The sequence below is a fragment of the Heptranchias perlo genome, chromosome 17, assembly GCF_035084215.1.
Source record: "Heptranchias perlo isolate sHepPer1 chromosome 17, sHepPer1.hap1, whole genome shotgun sequence".
NCBI classification, from domain to species: Eukaryota; Metazoa; Chordata; class Chondrichthyes; order Hexanchiformes; family Hexanchidae; genus Heptranchias; species Heptranchias perlo.
In genome coordinates, this window is record NC_090341.1 from 2,402,618 (window position 1) to 2,423,452 (window position 20,835).

Sequence of the window (20,835 nt, forward strand, 5' to 3'; positions counted from 1 at the left end):
ACCGAACTTTTCAGGACCTCTTTGGTTCTGTCCCAAAATAGCAAAAGGGATCTTGCGTACGTCCTAGGAACCCCAAATTTGCATATTTAAAGGGGCCCACTGCCAGAAACAGGCACCTGAAACGCCCCCCCCACCACTCCAGTCTGAGACCATTGCCGCCTCTTTAACCAAAATTTTGGGAAGTTAAAAGCGAATCCCTCCACCGCCCCCCACCCGCCCCCCCAGCTCACTCCAAACACCCCCTTTTGACCCACGTTCTTTTATTTCCCCACTCTTGGTTCCTCGAGTCCCACTTCCCCGACCCGAAGGATACCCCCCAATTCCCCCCGGCGGCCTCCCTCCCCTCACCTACCCTTTGAGAGACGCTGTTCAGTTGCTCCTGGACGTCCTGGAGCGCGAGGCTGGCATTCTCCGCTGTCCGAAGCGCCTCCGTGGACTCCGCGAGAGCCCCGGCACAGCTCTCACCGCCACACACGCGGTTCCCCAAGTCGTCCCGGCAGTTGGCGCCTCCGCAGGGGTCAGCGGCGCAGTTCCGGTCACCGGACGAGCCGCACACCTGGAACGAGATGGACGGGCCTGCCGTTAATCGCGGTGAACGCCAGGGACCCGCACGTTGTTATGATCCGAAATTCACTGCCTGAAAGGGCGGTGGAAGCAGATTCAATAATAAGTTTCAAAAGGGAATTGGATAAATACTTGAAAAGGAGAAAAATTTACAGGGCTATGGGGAAAGAGCAGGGGAGTGGAAATTGGATAGCTCTTTCAAAGAGCCAGCACAGGCACAATGGGCCGAATGTCCTCCTTCTAGGCTGTACGATTCGATGATTCTAAGTAATTCACGACCCTGAGTGTTTCAATGTGTTTACAATCCATGCCACAATTGCATCTCTGAACCTTTTCCTGACGTGCTTTATTTTTTACGAAACCATAAGCCCCTGCTCCACACACACAGACATGTCTGGTGTTGGTGTCTCTCTGAATTTGATGATCCTTAAGTGTGGCTGCACCCAGTCCGTCAACAATATAGAACTAGACTGGTCCCAGGGATGAGGGACTTCAGTGATGTGGAGAGACTGGAGAAGCTGGGGTTGTTCTCCTTAGAACAGAGAAGGTTAAGGGGAGATTTAATCGAGGTGTTGAAAATCATGAGGGATTTTGATAGAGTAAATAAGGAGAAACTGTTTCCAGTGGCAGGAGGGTCGGTAAACCAGAGGACACAGATTTAAGATCATCGACAAAAGAACAAGAGGGGAGATGAGGAAACATTTTTTTTACGCAGCGAGTTGTTCTGATCTGGAATGCGCTGCCTGAAAGGGCGGTGGAAGCAGATTCAATAATAACTTTCAAAAGGGAATTGGATAAATACTTGAAGGGGGAAAATTTGCAGGACTATGGGGAAAGAGCAGGGGGAGTGGGACTAATTGGACAGCTCTTTCAAAGAGACAGCACAGGCACGATGGGCCAAATGGCCTCCTTCTGTGCTCCATCATTTTCTGACAATATCAACACAGCTTCCTGCACCCGGCATCACCAACACTGTCTCCTGCTGCCATCTGAAGGCCAAAGATGGAACGGCAACATGAAGGTGACTGGTCAAAACCAACAGACAATGGCAACTTGCATTTATATAGCGACCGGTATCGGAGGAAAATGTCCCAAGGTACTTCACAGAGGCGTAATCGGACAAAACTGGATCCCAAGCTATTAAGGAGCCATTAACAGGGGAGTCTAAAAACATGGTCAAAAGAGGTAGATTTTAAGGAGAGTCTTAAAGGAGGAGAGAGAGGCGGAGAAGTTTAGGGAGGGAATTCCAGAGCTTAGGGCCGAGGCAGCTGAAGGCACGGCCGCCAATGGTGGAGCGATTAAATCCGGGGATGTGCAAGAGGCCAGAATTGGAGGAATGCAAGGTATGGGAGGGGAGATTGCAGAGCTGGAGGAGGTTACAGAGATAGGGAGGAGTGAGTTGATTTCAAACCTTTCCATATGCAGGACCCCCTGTAAATATTGACACACTCCCGGGGACCCCCTGTAAATACTGACACACTCCTGGGGACCCCCTGTAAATACTGGCACATTCCCGGGGCCCCCTGTAAATACTGACACACTCCCGGGGACCCCCTGTAAAATACTGACACACTCCCGGGGACCCCCTGTAAAATACTGACACACTCCCGGGGACCCCCTGTAAATACTGACACACTCCCAGGGACCCCCTGTAAAATACTGACACACTCCCGGGGACCCCCTGTAAATACTGACACACTCCCAGGGACCCCCTGTAAATACTGACACACTCCCGGGGACCCCCTGTAAATACTGACACACTCCCAGGGACCCCCTGTAAATACTGACACACTCCCGGGGACCCCCTGTAAATACGGACACACTCCCGGGGACCCCCTGTAAAATACTGACACACTCCCGGGGACCCCCTGTAAAATACTGACACACTCCCGGGGACCCCCTGTAAAATACTGACACACTCCCGGGGACCCCCTGTAAATACTGACACACTCCCGGGGACCCCCTGTAAATACTGACACACTCCCAGGGACCCCCTGTAAATACTGACACACTCCCGGGGACCCCCTGTAAAATACTGACACACTCCCGGGGACCCCCTGTAAAATACTGACACACTCCCGGGGACCCCCTGTAAAATACTGACACACTCCCGGGGACCCCCTGTAAAATACTGACACACTCCCGGGGACCCCCTGTAAAATACTGACACACTCCCGGGGACCCCCTGTAAAATACTGACACACTCCCGGGGACCCCCTGTAAAATACTGACACACTCCCGGGGACCCCCTGTAAAATACTGACACACTCCCGGGGACCCCCTGTAAAATACTGACACACTCCCGGGGACCCCCTGTAAATACGGACACACTCCCAGGGACCCCCTGTAAATACGGACACACTCCCGGGGACCCCCTGTAAATACTGACACACTCCCGGGGACCCCCTGTAAATACTGACACACTCCCGGGGACCCCCTGTAAATACTGACACACTCCCGGGGACCCCCTGTAAATACTGACACACTCAATGGGACCCCCTGTAAATACTGACACACTCCCGGGGACACCATGTAAATACTGACACACTCCCAGGGACCCCCTGTAAATACTGACACACTCCCGGGGACCCCCTGTAAATACTGACACACTCCCAGGGAACCCCCTGTAAATACTGACACACTCCCGGGGACCCCCTGTAAATACTGACACACTCCCGGGGACCCCCTGTAAATACTGACACACTCCCGAGGACCCCCTGTAAATACTGACACACTCCCGGGGACCCCCTGTAAATACTGACACACTCCCGGGGACCCCCTGAAAAATACTGACACACTCCCGGGGACCCCCTGTAAATACTGACACACTCCCGGGGACCCCCTGTAAATACTGACACACTCCCGAGGACCCCCTGTAAATACTGACACACTCCCGGGGACCCCTGTAAATACTGACACACTCCCGGGGACCCCCTGTAAAATACTGACACACTCCCAGGGACCCCCTGTAAATACTGACACACTCCCGGGGACCCCTGTAAATACTGACACACTCCCGGGGACCCCCTGTAAATACTGACACACTCCCAGGAACCCCCTGTAAATACTGACACACTCCCGGGGACCCCCTGTAAATACTGACACACTCCCGGGGACCCCCTGTAAATACTGACACACTCCCGGGGACCCCCTGTAAAATACTGACACACTCCCGGGGACCCCCTGTAAATACTGACACACTCCCGGGGACCCCCTGTAAATACTGACACACTCCCGGGGACCCCCTGTAAAATACTGACACACTCCCGGGGACCCCCTGTAAAATACTGACACACTCCCGGAGACCCCCTGTAAATACGGACACACTCCCGGGGACCCCCTGTAAAATACTGACACACTCCCGGGGACCCCCTGTAAATACTGACACACTCCCGGAGACCCCCTGTAAATACTGACACACTCCCGGGGACCCCCTGTAAACACTGACACACTCCCGGGGAATCCCTGTAAAATACTGACACACTCCCGGGGACCCCCTGTAAAATACTGACACACTCCCGGGGACCCCCTGTAAATACTGACACACTCCCGGGGACCCCCTGTAAATACCGACACATTTCGTGGGAACCCCGCCCTAACTTTTGAGAGACAGTGTAAGCTACCCCGGGGAAGCAGGGTTATCTTTCGAGAGAACAGTTTCTATCTGTGCACCGAGGGAGAATGTGCTGGTGAGTCAAAAAATAGGGAAATGTATAGAAGGCTGAATTCTCCAAACCCTGTGCTGAGGGCAGACCTGGCCTGAGGAATCTGGTGACTGAATGAATCCTCTGAGATTCCTTCGCAGACCCTCCCAGATTCTGCAGACCCCAGTTTGACAGCCTGTGATATGAGCAGTAAAAGAGAAAGTTGGGAATCGGCAGGAGCGGAGGAGGGAGTTGGTGGGAGGTCCATCAGCATCTGTGAAGAAGACAGCGAGGTTAATGTTTGGGTGTAATCCTTCAGTCAACCCAAACACTAACCCGTCCTCACGCTCACTCAAACGCTGACAGATCTGCTCGGAACATGTGTGTTTTTTAATATTTTCAGAACACAGAACTGGTACTCAGACTGGACATCTGCTAAAGACCAATGGGTGAGGCTCTCATCAATTAAAGGCACATAAAACTTGTAGGAATTGATATGTGTGAGCTGTGATATATAAATACACACATATATACACATACATGTACGTACACACACAAGCATACATGTACACACATATACATACATGAGCATACATGTACACAATGTACACAATCACGCGTATACATGTACACACATACATAATCACGCACACATATATACACACATGTATACACATACACATATATGCACAAACACATGTACACACACACACACACAAGTGTACACACATTCCAGCAGGGGTCACTGGACAGTGTGAGTCCAGGCTGAGCTTTTGCTCCTGATTCCAGGGACACTAATGCCAATTATACTGCACCCACTGCACTCACTGCCACCCAGCGGTGGGCCTGAGGTTGGTTCCCTGACCTTCTCATTGATCTTTTTGACCGTCAGGCCCTGCACTTTCCTCTCCAAATCCTTCAGCTGTTTCCTTTGAGCAGCTGTGGTCTTCCTGAACATGTTTTCCTGCTGCTGCAGGAGCCTCTCGGTTTCACGGCGTGTGGCCTCCGACTGTCCCACCAGGCTGAGTGGGCCTGATACCGAACCATTCACTGCTCTCTCCGCCTCACAGGACTCCTGATAGTACTTGAGAATTGAATCGTAGAACTCTGCAAAAAGACAGACATCCATTCATGAATCTCTCAGAAACACCTCAATGTACTTCACATACAATGAATTAAAGTGCGATGACGCGGGATGTGGGCGTTGCTGGTGAGGCCGGCGTTTATTGCTCCCCCTAGTTGCCCTGAGAAGGTGGTGGTGGGCCGCCTTCTTGAACCGCTGGTAGCAGTTTGATACAAACTGAGGGTCTCGCTGGGCCACTTCAGAGGGCAGTTAAAAGTCAACCACATTGATGCGGGGACTGGAGTCACATATAGGCCCAGACCGGGTAAGGACGGCAGGTTTCCTCCCCTAAAGGACATTAGTGAACCAGTTGGGTTTTTACGACAATCCGACAGCTTCATGGTCACTTTTACTGAGACCAGATTTTTATATCCAGATCTTTTTCTTTTAAACTGAATTCAAATTCTCAAACTGCTATGATAGGACTTAAACTCATGTTCTCTGGATTACTAGTCCAGTAACAGAACCCCTACACTACTACACCCACTTTGAGTACAGCAAAATGCCACAAACAGCAATGGTCAATCCATTGATTTTGGTGGCATCGGTCCAATGATAAATATTGGCCCAGGACACCGGGGAGAGATCCCCTGCTCTTCCACTAGAATAGGCAGACCAGGCCTCGGTTAAAGGTCTCATCTGAAAGACGGCACCTCCGACAGTGCAGCACTCCCTCAGTACTGACCCTCCGACAGTGCAGCACTCCCTCAGTACTGACCCTCCGACAGTGCAGCACTCCCTCAGTACTGACCCTCCGACAGTGCAGCACTCCCTCAGTACTGACCCTCCGATAGTGCAGCACTCCCTCAGTACTGACCCTCCGACAGTGCAGCACTCCCTCAGTACTGACCCTCCGACAGTGCAGCACTCCCTCAGTACTGACCCTCCGACAGTGCAGCACTCCGTCAGTACTGACCCTCTGACAGTGCAGCACTCCCTCAGTACTGACCCTCCGACAGTGCAGCACTCCCTCAGTACTGACCCTCTGACAGTGCAGCACTCCCTCAGTACTGACCCTCCGACAATGCAGCACTCCCTCAGTACTGACCCTCTGACAGTGCAGCACTCCCTCAGTACAGCACCGGGAGTATCAGAAGGATCTATATAAAATTAGAAACCTCTGACAGGTGTGTATTGTATCAAATATATTGGCATTTTTCTGAGAACTATAACATGGATAGGAAAATTTCGAATGAGGAAAGGCATTTGCCTCATCGACCCCACCCCATTCACAGCCCATGTACACTCTCCCCTACAATGGACTCTACCCACCCATTTAATCTGCATAAACTTGTTTTGTATTGATTCTGGAAGATTAAGGGGTGATCTAATTGAGGTGTTTATAATGGTAATGGGATTTGATAGGTTAGATAGAGAGAAACTATTCCCTCTGGTGGGAGAGTCCAGAACAAGGGGGCAGAAGGGTATACATGGGTAAGATGGGTATAGAGGGATATGGGCCAAGTGCAGGCAATTGGGACTAGCTCAGTGGTATAAACTGGGCGACATGGACATGTTGGGCCGAAGGGCCTGTTTCCATGTTGTAACTTCTATGATTCTATGATTCTATGATAAGAACCTTAAAATTAGAGCCAGGCCGTTCAGGGGTGATGTCAGGAAGCATTTCTTCACACAAAGGGGAGTGGAAATCTGGAACTCTCTCCCCTAAAAAAGCTGTTGAGGCTGGGGGTCAATTGAAAATTTCAACACTGTTCCTATGTTCACAAGGGGATGTTCTGTATAAACAATCCCTGATTCTCAAAGCCAATGTAACGAAACTCCAGGCTACTTATCGGCCCTTACATCTCCCTGGCCCTGCTCTCTCTCGAGACAGAGCACAAGAAGAGGGTGCTGAAGAGATTTACCAGAATGATTCCAGGGATGAGGGACTTAGAGGATGGATAGACTGGAGAAGCTGGGGTTGTTCTCCTTGGAACAGAGAAGGTTGAGAGGAGATTTGATAGAGATATTCAAAATCATGAAGGGTCTAGACAGAGTAGATAGAGAGAAACTGTTCCCATTGGCAGAAGGGTCAAGAACCAGAGGATATAGATTTAAGGTGATTGGCAAAAGAACCAAAGATGACATGAGGAAAAACCTTTTTACACAGCGAGTGGTTATGATCTGGAATGCACTGCCCGAGGGGGTGGTGGAGGCAGATTCAATCATGGCCTTCAAAAGGGAACTGGATAAGTACTTGAAAGGAAAAGATTTGCAGGGCTACAGGGATAGGGCGGGGGAGTGGGACTAGCTGGATTGCTCTTGCATAGAGCCGGCACAGACTCAATGGGCCGAATGGCCTCCTTCCATGGCTGTAATCATTCTATGATTCTAAGAACCCTCCTGTTTTGTGGAGTATTCAAAAATCCCAGTCTGTAACCAGCTCTGAAACCTCCATCCCGTGTACACACACCCCCAGGTCTCTCTGTTCCTGCACCCCCTTTAAAATGCTTTCAAAAAGGAGCTGCATTGATTGAATTTTTTTTGAAAGCATTTTACAGGGGGTGCAGGTACAGAGAGACCTGGGGGTGTGTGTACACAAATCGCTGAAGGTGGCAGGACAAGTTGAGAAGGCTGTTGAAGAAAGCATATGGGATCCTGGGCTTTGTAAATAGAGGCACAGAGTACAAAAGCAAGGAAGTTATGCTAAACCTTTATACATCACTGGTTCGGCCCCAGCTGGAGTATTGTGTTCAATTCTGGGCACCGCACTTTAGGAAGGATGTCAAGGCCTTAGAGAGGGTGCTAGAATGGTCCCAGGGATGAGGGACTTCAGTTATGTGGAGAGACTGGAGAAGCTGGGATTGTTCTCCTTAGAACAGAGAAGGTTAAGGGGAGATTTAATAGAGGTGTTGAAAATAATGAGGGGTTTTGATATAACAAGTAGGGAGAAACTGATTCCTCTGGCAAGTGAGTCGATTTAAAATAATTGGCAAAAGAACTAGAGGGGAAATGGAAGAGCACTAATTTGCAGGATTATGGGGAAAGAGCAGGGGAGTGGGACTAAATGGACAGCTTTTTCAAAGAGCCAGCACAGGCACGATGGGCCGATAGGCCTCCTTTTGTGCCCTTGTGACATGTGGAGTATTTGAAATCTAAAACTTTCGTCCCATCATGAACCATGTGTTTTATCCAGCAACTTTTTGAAAGAATTAAATATCTCAGCTTCGAATGCTTTTTGCCCCTGCGAGGGCTCCCTCCTGAGATCAGGAGACTGGGCTGAATAAACTCACACCTTTAAAGTTTGACGTTATAAATTTCTCCAGCTCCTTTGTTTTCAGAATGAGCGACGTATTCAGAGCTCTGGTTTCCTCCTCCAGCTGCTTTATGTCTCTTTCTGCTTTGCTGTTTGTTGCCTGTGTCTTTGACATATCTTCCTCCAAAGTGTCCATCCTCTGTGACAGCCTCTCCATCTCCTGCCTGACAGACAGTAAAGGAATATTCACTACAAGGCACCAGGAGTAAACTGGGACACAGACAGACCTTCGCAGTGAAAGCTAGAGAGTGAAAACAGGGGCATTCGCTTAGATTTGGGATTTTTCTTTCCCCTTTCCACGAGCATTGTATCGGTGAGCTCACAGATTGTCCAGTGATGGTTTGTCTTGTTTTGTGACCGTCAACAGCTTCACAAAAAGACAAAGAAAGGGGCAGAATGAGCTGGACGGGGCTGCAGGAAAGGGGCTGAGATGGGGGTGACTTAGCGCGGAAAACGGGGATCGAAACTGGGGCCTGGCGTTTGGAATCATTGAAGTAACGGAGGGAGGAAGAGTTACTCTGGGCTCTGTGGGACAGATTTTCCGATCGGCGCTGTTCCTGTGCAAGTACTCTGTAAACATCCGCCAGGTGGATTCACTGTGGAGCATCCGCGATGCAGAGAAACTCATGGATAGCATGTTTAGCGAGTTGGTCACACCACAGGTAAAGGGAGTACAGGCAGGAAGTGAATGGGTGACCACCAGGCAGAGTAAGAGGTGCAGGCAGGTAGTGAAGGGGTCCCCTGTGGCCATCCCCCTCTCAAACAGGTATACCGTTTTGGATGCTGTTGGGGGAGATGGCTCACCAGGGGAAGGTGACAGCGGCCAGGTTCATGGCACCGTGGCTGGCTCTGCTGCACAGGAGGGCAGGAAAAAGAGTGACAGAGCTATAGTGATAGGGGACTCGATTGTAAGGGGAATAGACAGGCGTTTCTGCGGACGCAACCGAGACTCCAGGATGGTATGTTGCCTCCCTGGTGCAAGAGTCAGGGATGTCTCGGAGCGGCTGCAGGACATTCTGGAGGGGGAGGGTGAACAGCCAGTTGTCGTGGTGCATATAGGTACCAACAATATAGGTAAAAAATGGGATGAGGTCCTACAAGCTGAATTTAGGGAGTTAGGAGTTAAACTAAAAAGTAGGACCTCAAAGGTAGTAATCTCAGGATTGCTACCAGTGCCACGGGCTAGTCAGAGTAGGAATGACAGGATAGCTAGGATGAATACGTGGCTTGAGAGATGGTGCAAGAGGGAGGGATTCAAATTGCTGGGCCATTGGAACCGGTTCTGGGGGAGGTGGGACCAGTACAAATTGGACGGTCTGCATCTGGGCAGGACTGGAACCAATGTCCTAGGGGGAGTGTTTGCTAGTGCTGTTGGGGAGGGTTTAAACTAATGTGGCAGGGGGATGGGAACCGATGCAGGAAGTCAGTGGGAAGTAAAGTGGTGACAGAAACAAAAGGCAGTAAGGGAGAGTGTACAAAACATGACCGGACAGATGGTCTGAGAAAGCAGGGCAAAGACCAAGGGAAGTCGAGATTAAACTGCATTTATTTCAATGCAAGAAGTCTGATGGGCAAGGCAGATGAACTCAGGGCATGGATGGGTACATGGGACTGGGATGTTATAGCTATTACTGAAACATGGCTAAGGGAGGGGCAGGACTGGCAGCTCAATGTTCCAGGGTACAGATGCTATAGGAAAGATAGAGCAGGAGGAAAGAGAGGAGGGGGAGTTGCGTTCTTGATTAGGGAGAACATCACGGCAGTAGTGAGAGGGGATATATCCGAGGGTTCGCCCACTGAGTCTATATGGGTAGAACTGAAAAATAAGAAGGGAGAGATCACTTTGATAGGATTGTACTACAGACCCCCAAATAGTCAATGGGAAATTGAGGAGCAAATATGTAAGGAGATTACAGACAGCTGCAAGAAAAATAGGGTGGTAATAGTAGGGGACTTTAACTTTCCCAACATTGACTGGGACAGCCATAGCATTAGGGGCTTGGATGGAGAGAAATTTGTTGAGTGTATTCAGGAGGAATTTCTCATTCAGTATGTGGATGGCCCGACCAGAGAGGGGGCAAAACTTGACCTCCTCTTGGGAAATAAGGAAGGGCAGGTGACAGAAGTATTAGTGAGGGATCACTTTGGGACAAGTGATCATAATTCCATTAGTTTTAAGATAGCTATGGAGAAGGATAGGTCTGGCCCAAAAGTTAAAATTCTAAATTGGGGAAAGGCCAATTTTGATGGTATTAGACAGGAACTTTCAGAAGTTGATTGGGAGAGTCTGTTGGCAGGCAAAGGGACGTCTGGTAAGTGGGAGGCTTTCAAAAGTGTGTTAACCAGGGTTCAGGGTAAGCACATTCCTTATAAAGTGAAGGGCAAGGCTGGTAGAAGTAGGGACCCTTGGATGACTCGGGAGATTGAGGCACTAGTCAAAAAGAAGAAGGAGGCATATGACATGCATAGGCAGCTGGGATCAAGTGGATCCCTTGAAGAGTATAGAGATTGCCGGAGTAGAGTTAAGAGAGAAATCAGGAGGGCAAAAAGGGGACATGAGATTGCTTTGGCAGATCAGGCAAAGGTGAATCCAAAGAGCTTCTACAAATACATAAAGGGCAAAAGGGTAACTAGGGAGAGAGTAGGGCCTCTTAAGGATCAACAAGGTCATCTATGTGCGGAACCACAAGAAATGGGTGAGATCCTGAATGAATATTTCACATCGGTATTTACGGTTGAGAAAGGCATGGATGTTAGGGAACTTGGGGAAATAAATAGTGATGTCTTGAGGAGTGTACATATTACAGAGAGGGAGGTGCTGGAAGTCTTAACGCGCATCAAGGTAGATAAATCTCCGGGACCTGATGAAATGTATCCCAGGACGTTATGGGAGGTTAGGGAGGAAATTGCGGGTCCCCTAGCAGAGATATTTGAATCATCCACCGCTACAGGTGAGGTGCCTGAAGATTGGAGGGTAACAAATGTTGTGCCTTTGTTTAAGAAGAGCGGCAGGGAAAAGCCTGGGAACTACAGCCCGGTGAGCCTGACATCTGTAGTGGGTAAGTTGTTAGAGGGTATTCTGAGAGACAGGATCTACAGGCATTTGGAGAGGCAGGGACTGATTAGGAACAGTCAGCATGGTTTTGTGAGAGGAAAATCATGTCTCACGAATTTGATTGAGTTTTTTGAAGGGGTAACCAAGAAGATAGATGAGGGCTGCGCAGTAGACGTGGTCTACATGGACTTCAGCAAAGCCTTTGACAAGGTACCGCATGGTAGGTTGTTACATAAGGTTAAATCTCACGGGATCCAAGGTGAGGTAGCCAATTGGATACAAAATTGGATTGACGACAGAAGACAGAGGGTGGTTGTCGAGGGTTGTTTTTCAAACTGGAGGCCTGTGACCAGCGGTGTGCCTCAGGGATCGGTGCTGGGTCCGCTGTTATTTGTTATTTATATTAATGATTTGGATGAGAATTTAGGAGGCATGGTTAGTAAGTTTGCAGATGACACCAAGATTGGTGGCATTGTGGACAGTGAAGAAGGTTATCTAGGATTGCAACGGGATCTTGATAAATTGGGCCAGTGGGCCGATGAATGGCAGATGGAGTTTAATTTAGATAAATGTGAGGTGATGCATTTTGGTAGATCGAATCGGGCCAGGACCTACTCCGTTAATGGTAGGGCGTTGGGGAGAGTTATAGAACAAAGAGATCTAGGAGTACAGATTCATAGCTCCTTGAAAGTGGAGTCACAGGTGGATAGGGTGGTGAAGAAGGCATTCGGCATGCTTGGTTTCATTGGTCAGAACTTTGAATACAGGAGTTGGGATGTCTTGTTGAAGTTGTACAAGACATTAGTAAGGCCACACTTGGAATACTGTGTACAGTTCTGGTCACCCTATTATAGAAAGGATATTATTAAACTAGAAAGAGTGCAGAAAAGATTTACTAGGATGCTACCGGGACTTGATGGTTTGACTTATAGGGAGAGGTTAGACAGACTGGGACTTTTTTCCCTGGAGAGTAGGAGGTTAAGGGGTGATCTTATAGAAGTCTATAAAATAATGAGGGGCATAGATAAGGTCGATAGTCAAAATCTTTTCCCAAAGGTAGGGGAGTCTATAACGAGGGGGCATAGATTTAAGGTGAGAGGGGAGAGATACAAAAGGGCCCAGAGGAGTAATTTTTTCACTCAAAGGGTGGTGAGTGTCTGGAACGAGCTGCCAGAGGCAGTAGTAGAGGCGGGTATAATTTTGTCTTTTAAAAAGCATTTGGACAGTTACATGGGTAAGATGGGTATAGAGGGATATGGGCCAAGTGCAGGCAATTGGGACCAGCTTAGTGGTATAAACTGGGTGACATGGACATGTTGGGCCGAAGGGCCTGTTTCCATGTTGTAACTTCTATGATTCTATGATTCTATGTTCCTCTCCAATCCCAATGGAATTACGCCTCTTTTAAATCAGCTTCAAGAGGATAAGGTACATGCAGAGTGAGGCCTAGTTTCTTCCTCCCTCTCTGCCAGGCAAGCAGGACAGGCGTAGGGGTTACCAACCCTCCAGGAATTGTCCTGGAGTCTCCAGGAATTGAAGATTAATCTCCAGGATGCTGCTGGGAGCAAAAACCCCAGGGAGAAAAATCTTAGGTTTCGTTAGAGTGTTTTTCAATTTCTTTGGACACTTTCATTTATTAATTATAAAAATATCGGAGATGGGAAAAGCCTGTTTGACCGGGAGGGGTGGTTGGAAGCAGGAGGTCATGTGATGAAACTCGCCAAGGCTTCTTCGACAGCACCTCCTAAACCCGTGACCTCTACCACCTAGAAGGACAAGAGCAGCAGGCACATGGGAACAACACCACCTGCACGTTCCCCTCCAAGTCACACACCATCCCGACTTGGAAATATATCGGCCATTCCTTCATCGTCGCTGGGTCAAAATCCTGGAACTCCCTTCCTAACAGCACTGTGGGAGAACCTTCACCACACGGACTGCAACGGTTCAAGAAGGCGGCTCACCACCACCTTCTCAAGGGCAATTAGGGATGGGCAATAAATGCCGGCCTTGCCAACGATGCCCACATCCCATGAACGAAAAAAAAAAGAAACCTCCAGGAATACGGCCAACCAGAGTTGGTAACCCCCTAGACAGGCGCAGCACATCCAGAAGGCATTGTGCCCGTCTTTACCTCCTTGTACCTCAATCGGTGGTGAACGGCTCGGGCACACTCCCACGGCACAGGCCCGAGTTCGTTGGCAGGGGCAGGCGCCTAGGAACGGGAGCTGGAGTTCAGGCCCAGCTACAGGTCTGGTCAGCAGCCAATAGCCGAAGAGGCTGATGGTTCATGGGAAGGCTGGAAGAGAAAGGCAGGACTGACCTGTTCAGAGCTCCCTTGCCTTGAGGCCTCCTTCCCCCCCAAGCCCCTCAGATCCTCCATCTTGAGGAGGTTTCCAGCATCAAGGCCCAACATCGAGGAGGCTCGTGTGGAGCATGGACATGTTGGGCTGAATGGCCTGTTTCTGTGCTGTACATTCTATGTAATTTTATGTAACTTCTCCCTCCGGGTGTCTCTCTGACCAACCTTGAGGAAAGTGAGTGAGACGATCAGGAAACAGCCTCCCCGTTTTCCCTCACTGCCCCCCCACACCCCCCCACCTGCTCCATTTCAACAACCCGTGCCCGATCTAGGTGCATGACCCTCTATGCCCGCTTTGGGGGGAAGCTCTGTAAATTCCGGGGGCAATGGAAATGGGGTTTAATGGGTCTCCATCCTAACTTCCTGTAGTTTGTGCTCGGAGAATAAATGTCTCCCCCGGGCACAACCAACAGGAAATATTGGCTCATCGTATTCATACACGAACAGCTGGGACCAGAAGATCTACTCCCAGGTATAATGGCACACGTGTGTTCTTTTGAACATACTTACAACAAAAAACAACAACTTGCATTTATATAGCGCCTTTAACGTAGTGAAACGTCCCAAGGTGCTTCATAGCAGCGATTATCAATCAAAATTTAACACCGAGCCACATAAGGAGATATTAGGACAGGTGACCAAAAGCTTGGTCAAAGAGGTAGGTTTTAAGAAGTGTCTTAAAGGAGGAGAGAGAGGGCGGAGAGCTTAGGACCCAGGCAGCTGAAGGCACGGCCGCCAATGGTGGAGTGATGGAAATTGGGAATGTGAAAGAGGCCAGAATTGGAGGAGCGCAGAGATCTCGGAGGGTTGTAGGGCTGGAGGAGGTTACAGAGATAGGGAGGGGTGGGGGGAGGGATTTGGAAGGATTTGAAATCAAAGATGAAAATTTTAAAATCGAGGCGTTCCCGGACCGGGAGCCAATGTAGGTCAGCGAGCACAGGGGGTGATGGGAGAACGGGACTTGGTGCGAGTTAGGATACGGGCAGCAGAGTATTGGATGAGCTCAAGTTCACGGAGGGTGGAAGATGGGAGACCTGCCAGGAGAGCATTGGAATAGTCCAGTCTAGAGGTGACAAAGGCACGGGTGAGGGATTCAGCAGCAGACGAGCTGAGGCAGGGGCGGAGACGGGCGATGTTACGGAGGTGGAAGTCGGCGGTCTTGGTGATGTAGAGGATATGGGGTCGGAAGCTCATCTCAGGGTCAAACAGGACACCAAGGTTGCGAACGGCCTGGTTCAGCCTCAGACGGTGGCCGGGGAGAGGGAAGGAGTCGGTGGCCTAGGGAATGGAGTTTGTGGTGGGGACCGAAGACAATGGCTTCGGTCTTCCCAATATTTAGTTGGAGGAAATTTCTGCTCATCCAATACACATTGACCAAGGTAACTCTGCACCCACAGTGGTCCACGGGAGGTGGGGCAGGTTACACGGGTCAGTCGCATGTACTTTGGGTGAAAGCCACTAACTGACGTGGAGTATCGCCCTGTGTGGCTCTACCTGGTCCCATTGGCTTGACGTCTCAGCTGTTCCAGCAGCCCCTGGCTGTCGAGCGAATGTCCTCGGACCAGCTCCTGGACCTCTCCCAGCTTCTCCTCCAACTCCTGCAGCTTGCGGCTGGACCCTCTGGTTACCCCCGTCGCCACGATGCCATGCACCGTCTCCTTGAGGTCGAGCAGCTTCTTCCCCAGTCTCCCGATCTCCCCGTCCCACAAATCGAAACAGGCGTGACAGCGGACGCAGGCTGGGAAACGCCCCCGGTAACCACGGTTACACTGGTCGCACCGCGGCCCCGCGTACCCCTCCTTGCAGAAGCAGCGGCCTGTTGAGCGATTGCATTGCTGGGTCTCTGAACCGACTGCATTGCAGACGCAAGCTGTGAAGAGAAGACAACACACTCGGATTGTTCGGGATCCTCATTACTCATCTCCTGCTTCTCCCCGGTTCTATTCTTGGGAATCTTGTGCTCATCACGGAGCAGGAAGTTAGTGAAGTGGAACAATGTCCCATTTCAAGGCATCCAGTATCACCATTGACGCTACACGGGTTAGATACAGAGTAAAGCTCCCTCTACACTGTCCCATCAAACACTCCCAGGGCAGGTACAGCACAGGTTAGATACAGAGTAAAGCTCCCTCTACACTGTCCCATCAAACACTCCCAGGGCAGGTACAGCACGGGTTAGATACAGAGTAAAGCTCCCTCTACACTGTCCCATCAAACACTCCCAGGGCAGGTACAGCACGGGTTAGATACAGAGTAAAGCTCCCTCTACACTGTCCCAGCAAACACTCCCAGGGCAGGTACAGCACGGGTTAGATACAGAGTAAAGCTCCCTCTACACTGTCCCATCAAACACTCCCAGAGCAGGTACACGGGTTAGATACAGAGTAAAGCTCCCTCTACACTGTCCCATCAAACACTCCCAGGGCAGGTACAGCACGGGTTAGATACAGAGTAAAGCTCCCTCTACACTGTCCCATCAAACACTCCCAGGGCAGGTACAGCACGGGTTAGATACAGAGTAAAGCTCCCTCTACACTGTCCCATCAAACACTCCCAGAGCAGGTACAGCACAGGTTAGATACAGAGTAAAGCTCCCTCTACACTGTCCCATCAAACACTCCCAGGGCCTCTGGAACAGGCTGCCGGCTCGTGCGGTGAAGGCCGATTTGCTGAATTCCTTCGAGCGAGAGCTGGACCTGTTTCTGGTTGGGGCGGAGATCACCTGGTGCAAGAGGTCGGTAGCTGGTGACGTTAATCAGGACCAGAGTGATCTCCTGGACTAGTTTCCATCTCCTAAAGGGGTCGGAGAGGAATTTCCCTGATTTATTTCCCCTAATTGGCCAGGGTTTTTATCTGTTTTTTTGCCTCTCCCCAGGAGATCCTGAGGTTTCGGGTGGGGTGGGCAGAGTATATATTGTGATCCACAGGGTATCACGATGGTGTGGGACAGGCTGGATGGACCGGGGGTCTTTTCTTGTCCGTATGTTTGTAACAGTTCCGGTGATGTCGAAGGAGCTGCGCTTTGCACCTTTCCCGGGAATTCTGTAGTCATGAGCTCGGGATTCCTCACCCTGACACGTCAGGCCCGGATTTCCCCAATAATGTTCTTTGCATTCGGAACAGGTCTGTCCTCCGAATCCCGGACGACAATCGCACTGTCCTGTGAACTGGGACAAGGAGAGGAAGATACAACATGGTCAGATCAAGGCGACAGTCAGCGTAAGAGGGGAGGGGAGGGGGAGGGGAGAGGAGGGGGAGGGGAGAGGAAGGGAGGGGAGAGGAAGGGAGGGGAGGGGAGAGGAGGGGGAGGGGAGAGGAAGGGAGGGGAGAGGAAGGGAGGGGAGGGGAGAGGAGGGGGAGGGGAGAGGAGGGGGAGGGGAGAGGAGGGGGAGGGGAGAGGAAGGGAGGGGAGAGGAAGGGAGGGGAGAGGAGGGGGAGGGGAGAGGAAGGGAGGGGAGAGGAAGGGAGGGGAGGGGAGAGGAGGGGGAGGGGAGAGGAGGGGGAGGGGAGAGGAGGGGGAGGGGAGAGGAAGGGAGGGGAGAGGAAGGGAGGGGAGAGGAAGGGAGGGGAGGGGAGAGGAGGGGGAGGGGAGAGGAGGGGGAGGGGAGAGGAAGGGAGGGGAGAGGAGGGGGAGGGGAGAGGAAGGGAGGGGAGAGGGAGGGGAGGGGTGGAGGGGAGGGGTGGAGGGGAGGGGGGAGGGAAGAGGAGAGGAGGGGAGGAGAGGGGAGAGGGGGGAGGGGAGGGGAGAGGGGGGAGGGGAGGGGGGGGAGAGGAGGGGAGGAGAGGCCAGGGGAGGGAAGGGAAGGGGAGGGAAGGGAAGGGGAGGCCAGAAGAGGGGAAGGAAGGGGAGGCCAGCGGAGGGGTGGCCAGGGGACGGGAGGAGAAGGGAGGGGAGGGCAGGGGAGGAGAGGGGAGGGAATGCCAGGGGAAGGAAGGACATTGGAGGCGAGAGCAGGGAAGAGGGAGGGGAGGGCATGGAGGGGAGGGGAGGGGGAGGGGAGGGGAGGGAGAAGGGACAGCAGGGGAAAGGAAGGGGAGGGTATTGGAGGGAGGGAGATGGAGGGGAGAGGAAGGGGAAGGGAGGGCAGGGGAAAGGAAGGGGAGGGAGGGAGATGGAGGGGAGAGGAAAGGGAGCGGGAGGGGAGGAGAGGGGAGGGGAGATGAGGGCAGGGGAGGGAGGGCAAGATAAGGGAGGAATGGGCAGGCGTGAGGAGGGGAAAGGGAAGGGAGGGGTGGGGCGGGGAGGGCAGTGAGTCTGAGCCTAGCAATCAATGCCCAGAGGCATCGGCAGCAATTAATTCATTCGCGAGACATCGTTCCCTCTGTTAGTTTAACCAAGTTGTCAACCTGTTTTTAAACGGGTTAATCTTTCGTCCCGAGAAGGTGCGACTTTTACCCTTCCTGGTGGAAACCAGGTGGGCGAGCGGGCAGTTAAAATCACTTGGGATAATTAAGGTGCCAGCCATGACTCAGTGGGTCGCACTCTCTCTCTCTCTCGCCTCGGAGTCAGAAGGTCGTGGGTTCGAGCCCCACTCCAGAGACTTGAGCCCATAATCCAGGCCGACACTCCCAGTGTCGGAGGGGCCGTCTTTCGGATGAGACATTAAACCGAGGCCCTGTCTTGCCCTCTCATGTGGACATAAAAGATCTCACGGCCACTTTTCGAAGAAGAGCAGCAGAGTTCTCCCCGGTGTCCTGGGGCCAATATTTATCCCTCAACCAACATCACTAAAAAATAGATTATCTAGTCATTGTCTCATGGCTGTTTGTGGGATCTTGCTGTGCGCAAATTGACTGCCGCGTTTCCTACATTACAACAGTGAGTACACTTCAAAAATACTTCATTGGCTGTGAAGCCCTTTGGGACGTCCTGAGGTTGTGAAATTCGCTGTAGAAATCCAAGTTCTTTCGTTGTTTACCCGCCAATGTCACGCGGTCTTCAATTTTAACCTGCTCTTCTAACTCAACACAGGCCAGGGACGGGGACTGGGTCAATCAACACCGAGAAGCTGTGGCCAACGTCACAAAATATGTCTCCAACTGACTGCAAATTGGCACAAAATTGTCAACAAGAAGTGGGAAATTGAAAAGTGTCACTGGTGACACTGGGACAGTGTAGAGGGAGCTTTACTCTGTATCTAACCTGTGCTGTACCTGCCCTGGGAGTGTTTGATGGGACAGTGTAGAGGGAGCTTTACTCTGTATCTAATCCGTGCTGTACCTGCCCTGGGAGTGTTTGATGGGACAGTGTAGAGGGAGCTTTACTCTGTATCTAACCCGTGCTGTACCTGCCCTGGGAGTGTTTGATGGGACAGTGTAGAGGGAGCTTTGCTCTGTATCTAACCCGTGCTGTACCTGCCCTGGGAGTGTTTGATGGGACAGTGCAGAGGGAGCTTTACTCTGTATCTAACCCGTGCTGTACCTGCCCTGGGAGTGTTTGATGGGACAGTGTAGAGGGAGCTTTACTCTGTATCTAACCCTGTACCTGCCCTGGGAGTGTTTGATGGGACAGTGTAGAGGGAGCTTTACTCTGTATCTAACCCGTGCTGTACCTGTCCTGGGAGTGTTTGATGGGACAGTGTAGAGGGAGCTTTACTCTGTATCTAACCCGTGCTGTACCTGCCCTGGGAGTGTTTGATGGGACAGTGTAGAGGGAGCTTTACTCTGTATCTAACCCGTGCTGTACCTGCCCTGGGAGTGTTTGATGGGACAGTGTAGAGGGAGCTTTACTCTGTATCTAACCTGTGCTGTACCTGCCCTGGGAGTGTTTGATGGGACAGTGTAGAGGGAGCTTTACTCTGTATCTAACCCGTGCTGTATCTGCCCTGGGAGTGTTTGGTGGGACAGTGTAGAGGGAGCTTTACTCTGTATCTAACCTGTGCTGTACCTGCCCTGGGAGTGTTTGATGGGACAGTGTAGAGGGAGCTTTACTCTGTATCTAACCCGTGCTGTATCTGCCCTGGGAGTGTTTGGTGGGACAGTGTAGAGGGAGCTTTACTCTGTATCTAAGCCGCGCTGGGAATGTTTGACAAGCAGAAACAAGATGAACCTTTCCATTTCTTGTGAGGAGACAGACGATTGCGAATATTTACCGTGTTGCAGAGCAGTGTGTGAGAATGTTCCGGATTACATCCGCAGGACTCGCAGCCTCGGAAGCTGCCGAATTTCCAGTAATACGGAGCGCACTGGTCACAGTTCTTTCCAATGATGTTCTCTCTGCAGGGGCAGTGTCCTGTCACTCTGTCACAGTAACAGATGTTGTCCCTGGGGCTACACTGGGACTCCAGCGTGCCCTGAATGTTACATGTGCAGCCTGGAGTGACGATAAACAAGCAGCAACATTATTTCCTCCCACCAGGCAAGTACCCACGCGACAATCAGTAGCAATTGCAGATTTCCTAAGTTTTGCTAAAATGTTTTCCTCCTCCCTCTCCTGAAGGTGCCAGCTCTCTCACTACAGTACAGTCCCACTGGCGCTCATCGATCCTGTTGGTAAGTTGCCATTTCGCATGCGCGGGCCGAAAACCGAGCTATTCGACTGTGTGCGGCGTCACCGCTGAGTCTGGTCCTGTCCCCCGGCCGCCATCCCCCATCCACACCCAGCGACTTCCCAGCAGGGGGAGCCCGGCTGGAATTATTAAATCACAGAATCACAGAACTCACAGCACAGAAGGAGGCCATTCGGTTCGTCGAGCCTGTGTGGGTACTAGCTCTTCAGCTGGAGCAACCTACTCCAACTCCCTTTCCCCGTATCCTTTTCTAATTCTTACTTTTCATGGACTTATCCAATTTCTTTGTAACCCATGTTACAATCTCTGCCTCATTACCCAC

General features: G+C 51.2%; 1 protein-coding gene across 2 annotated transcripts in view; it reads right to left on the minus strand.

Annotated features, from left to right (window-relative positions):
* lamb2l (laminin, beta 2-like) overlaps positions 1–20,835 on the minus strand; it is a 148,159-nt gene that overhangs the window by 11,911 nt on the left and 115,413 nt on the right. For both annotated transcript variants that reach the window (XM_067998345.1, XM_067998344.1), the window contains exons 24-29: positions 20,097–20,317; positions 17,075–17,171; positions 15,499–15,874; positions 8,567–8,751; positions 5,074–5,315; positions 353–556 (exon numbers count right to left, since the gene is read on the minus strand). In XM_067998345.1, coding sequence (XP_067854446.1) covers positions 353–556; positions 5,074–5,315; positions 8,567–8,751; positions 15,499–15,874; positions 17,075–17,171; positions 20,097–20,317 — 1,325 coding nt within the window. The remainder of the gene's footprint in view (positions 1–352; positions 557–5,073; positions 5,316–8,566; positions 8,752–15,498; positions 15,875–17,074; positions 17,172–20,096; positions 20,318–20,835) is intronic.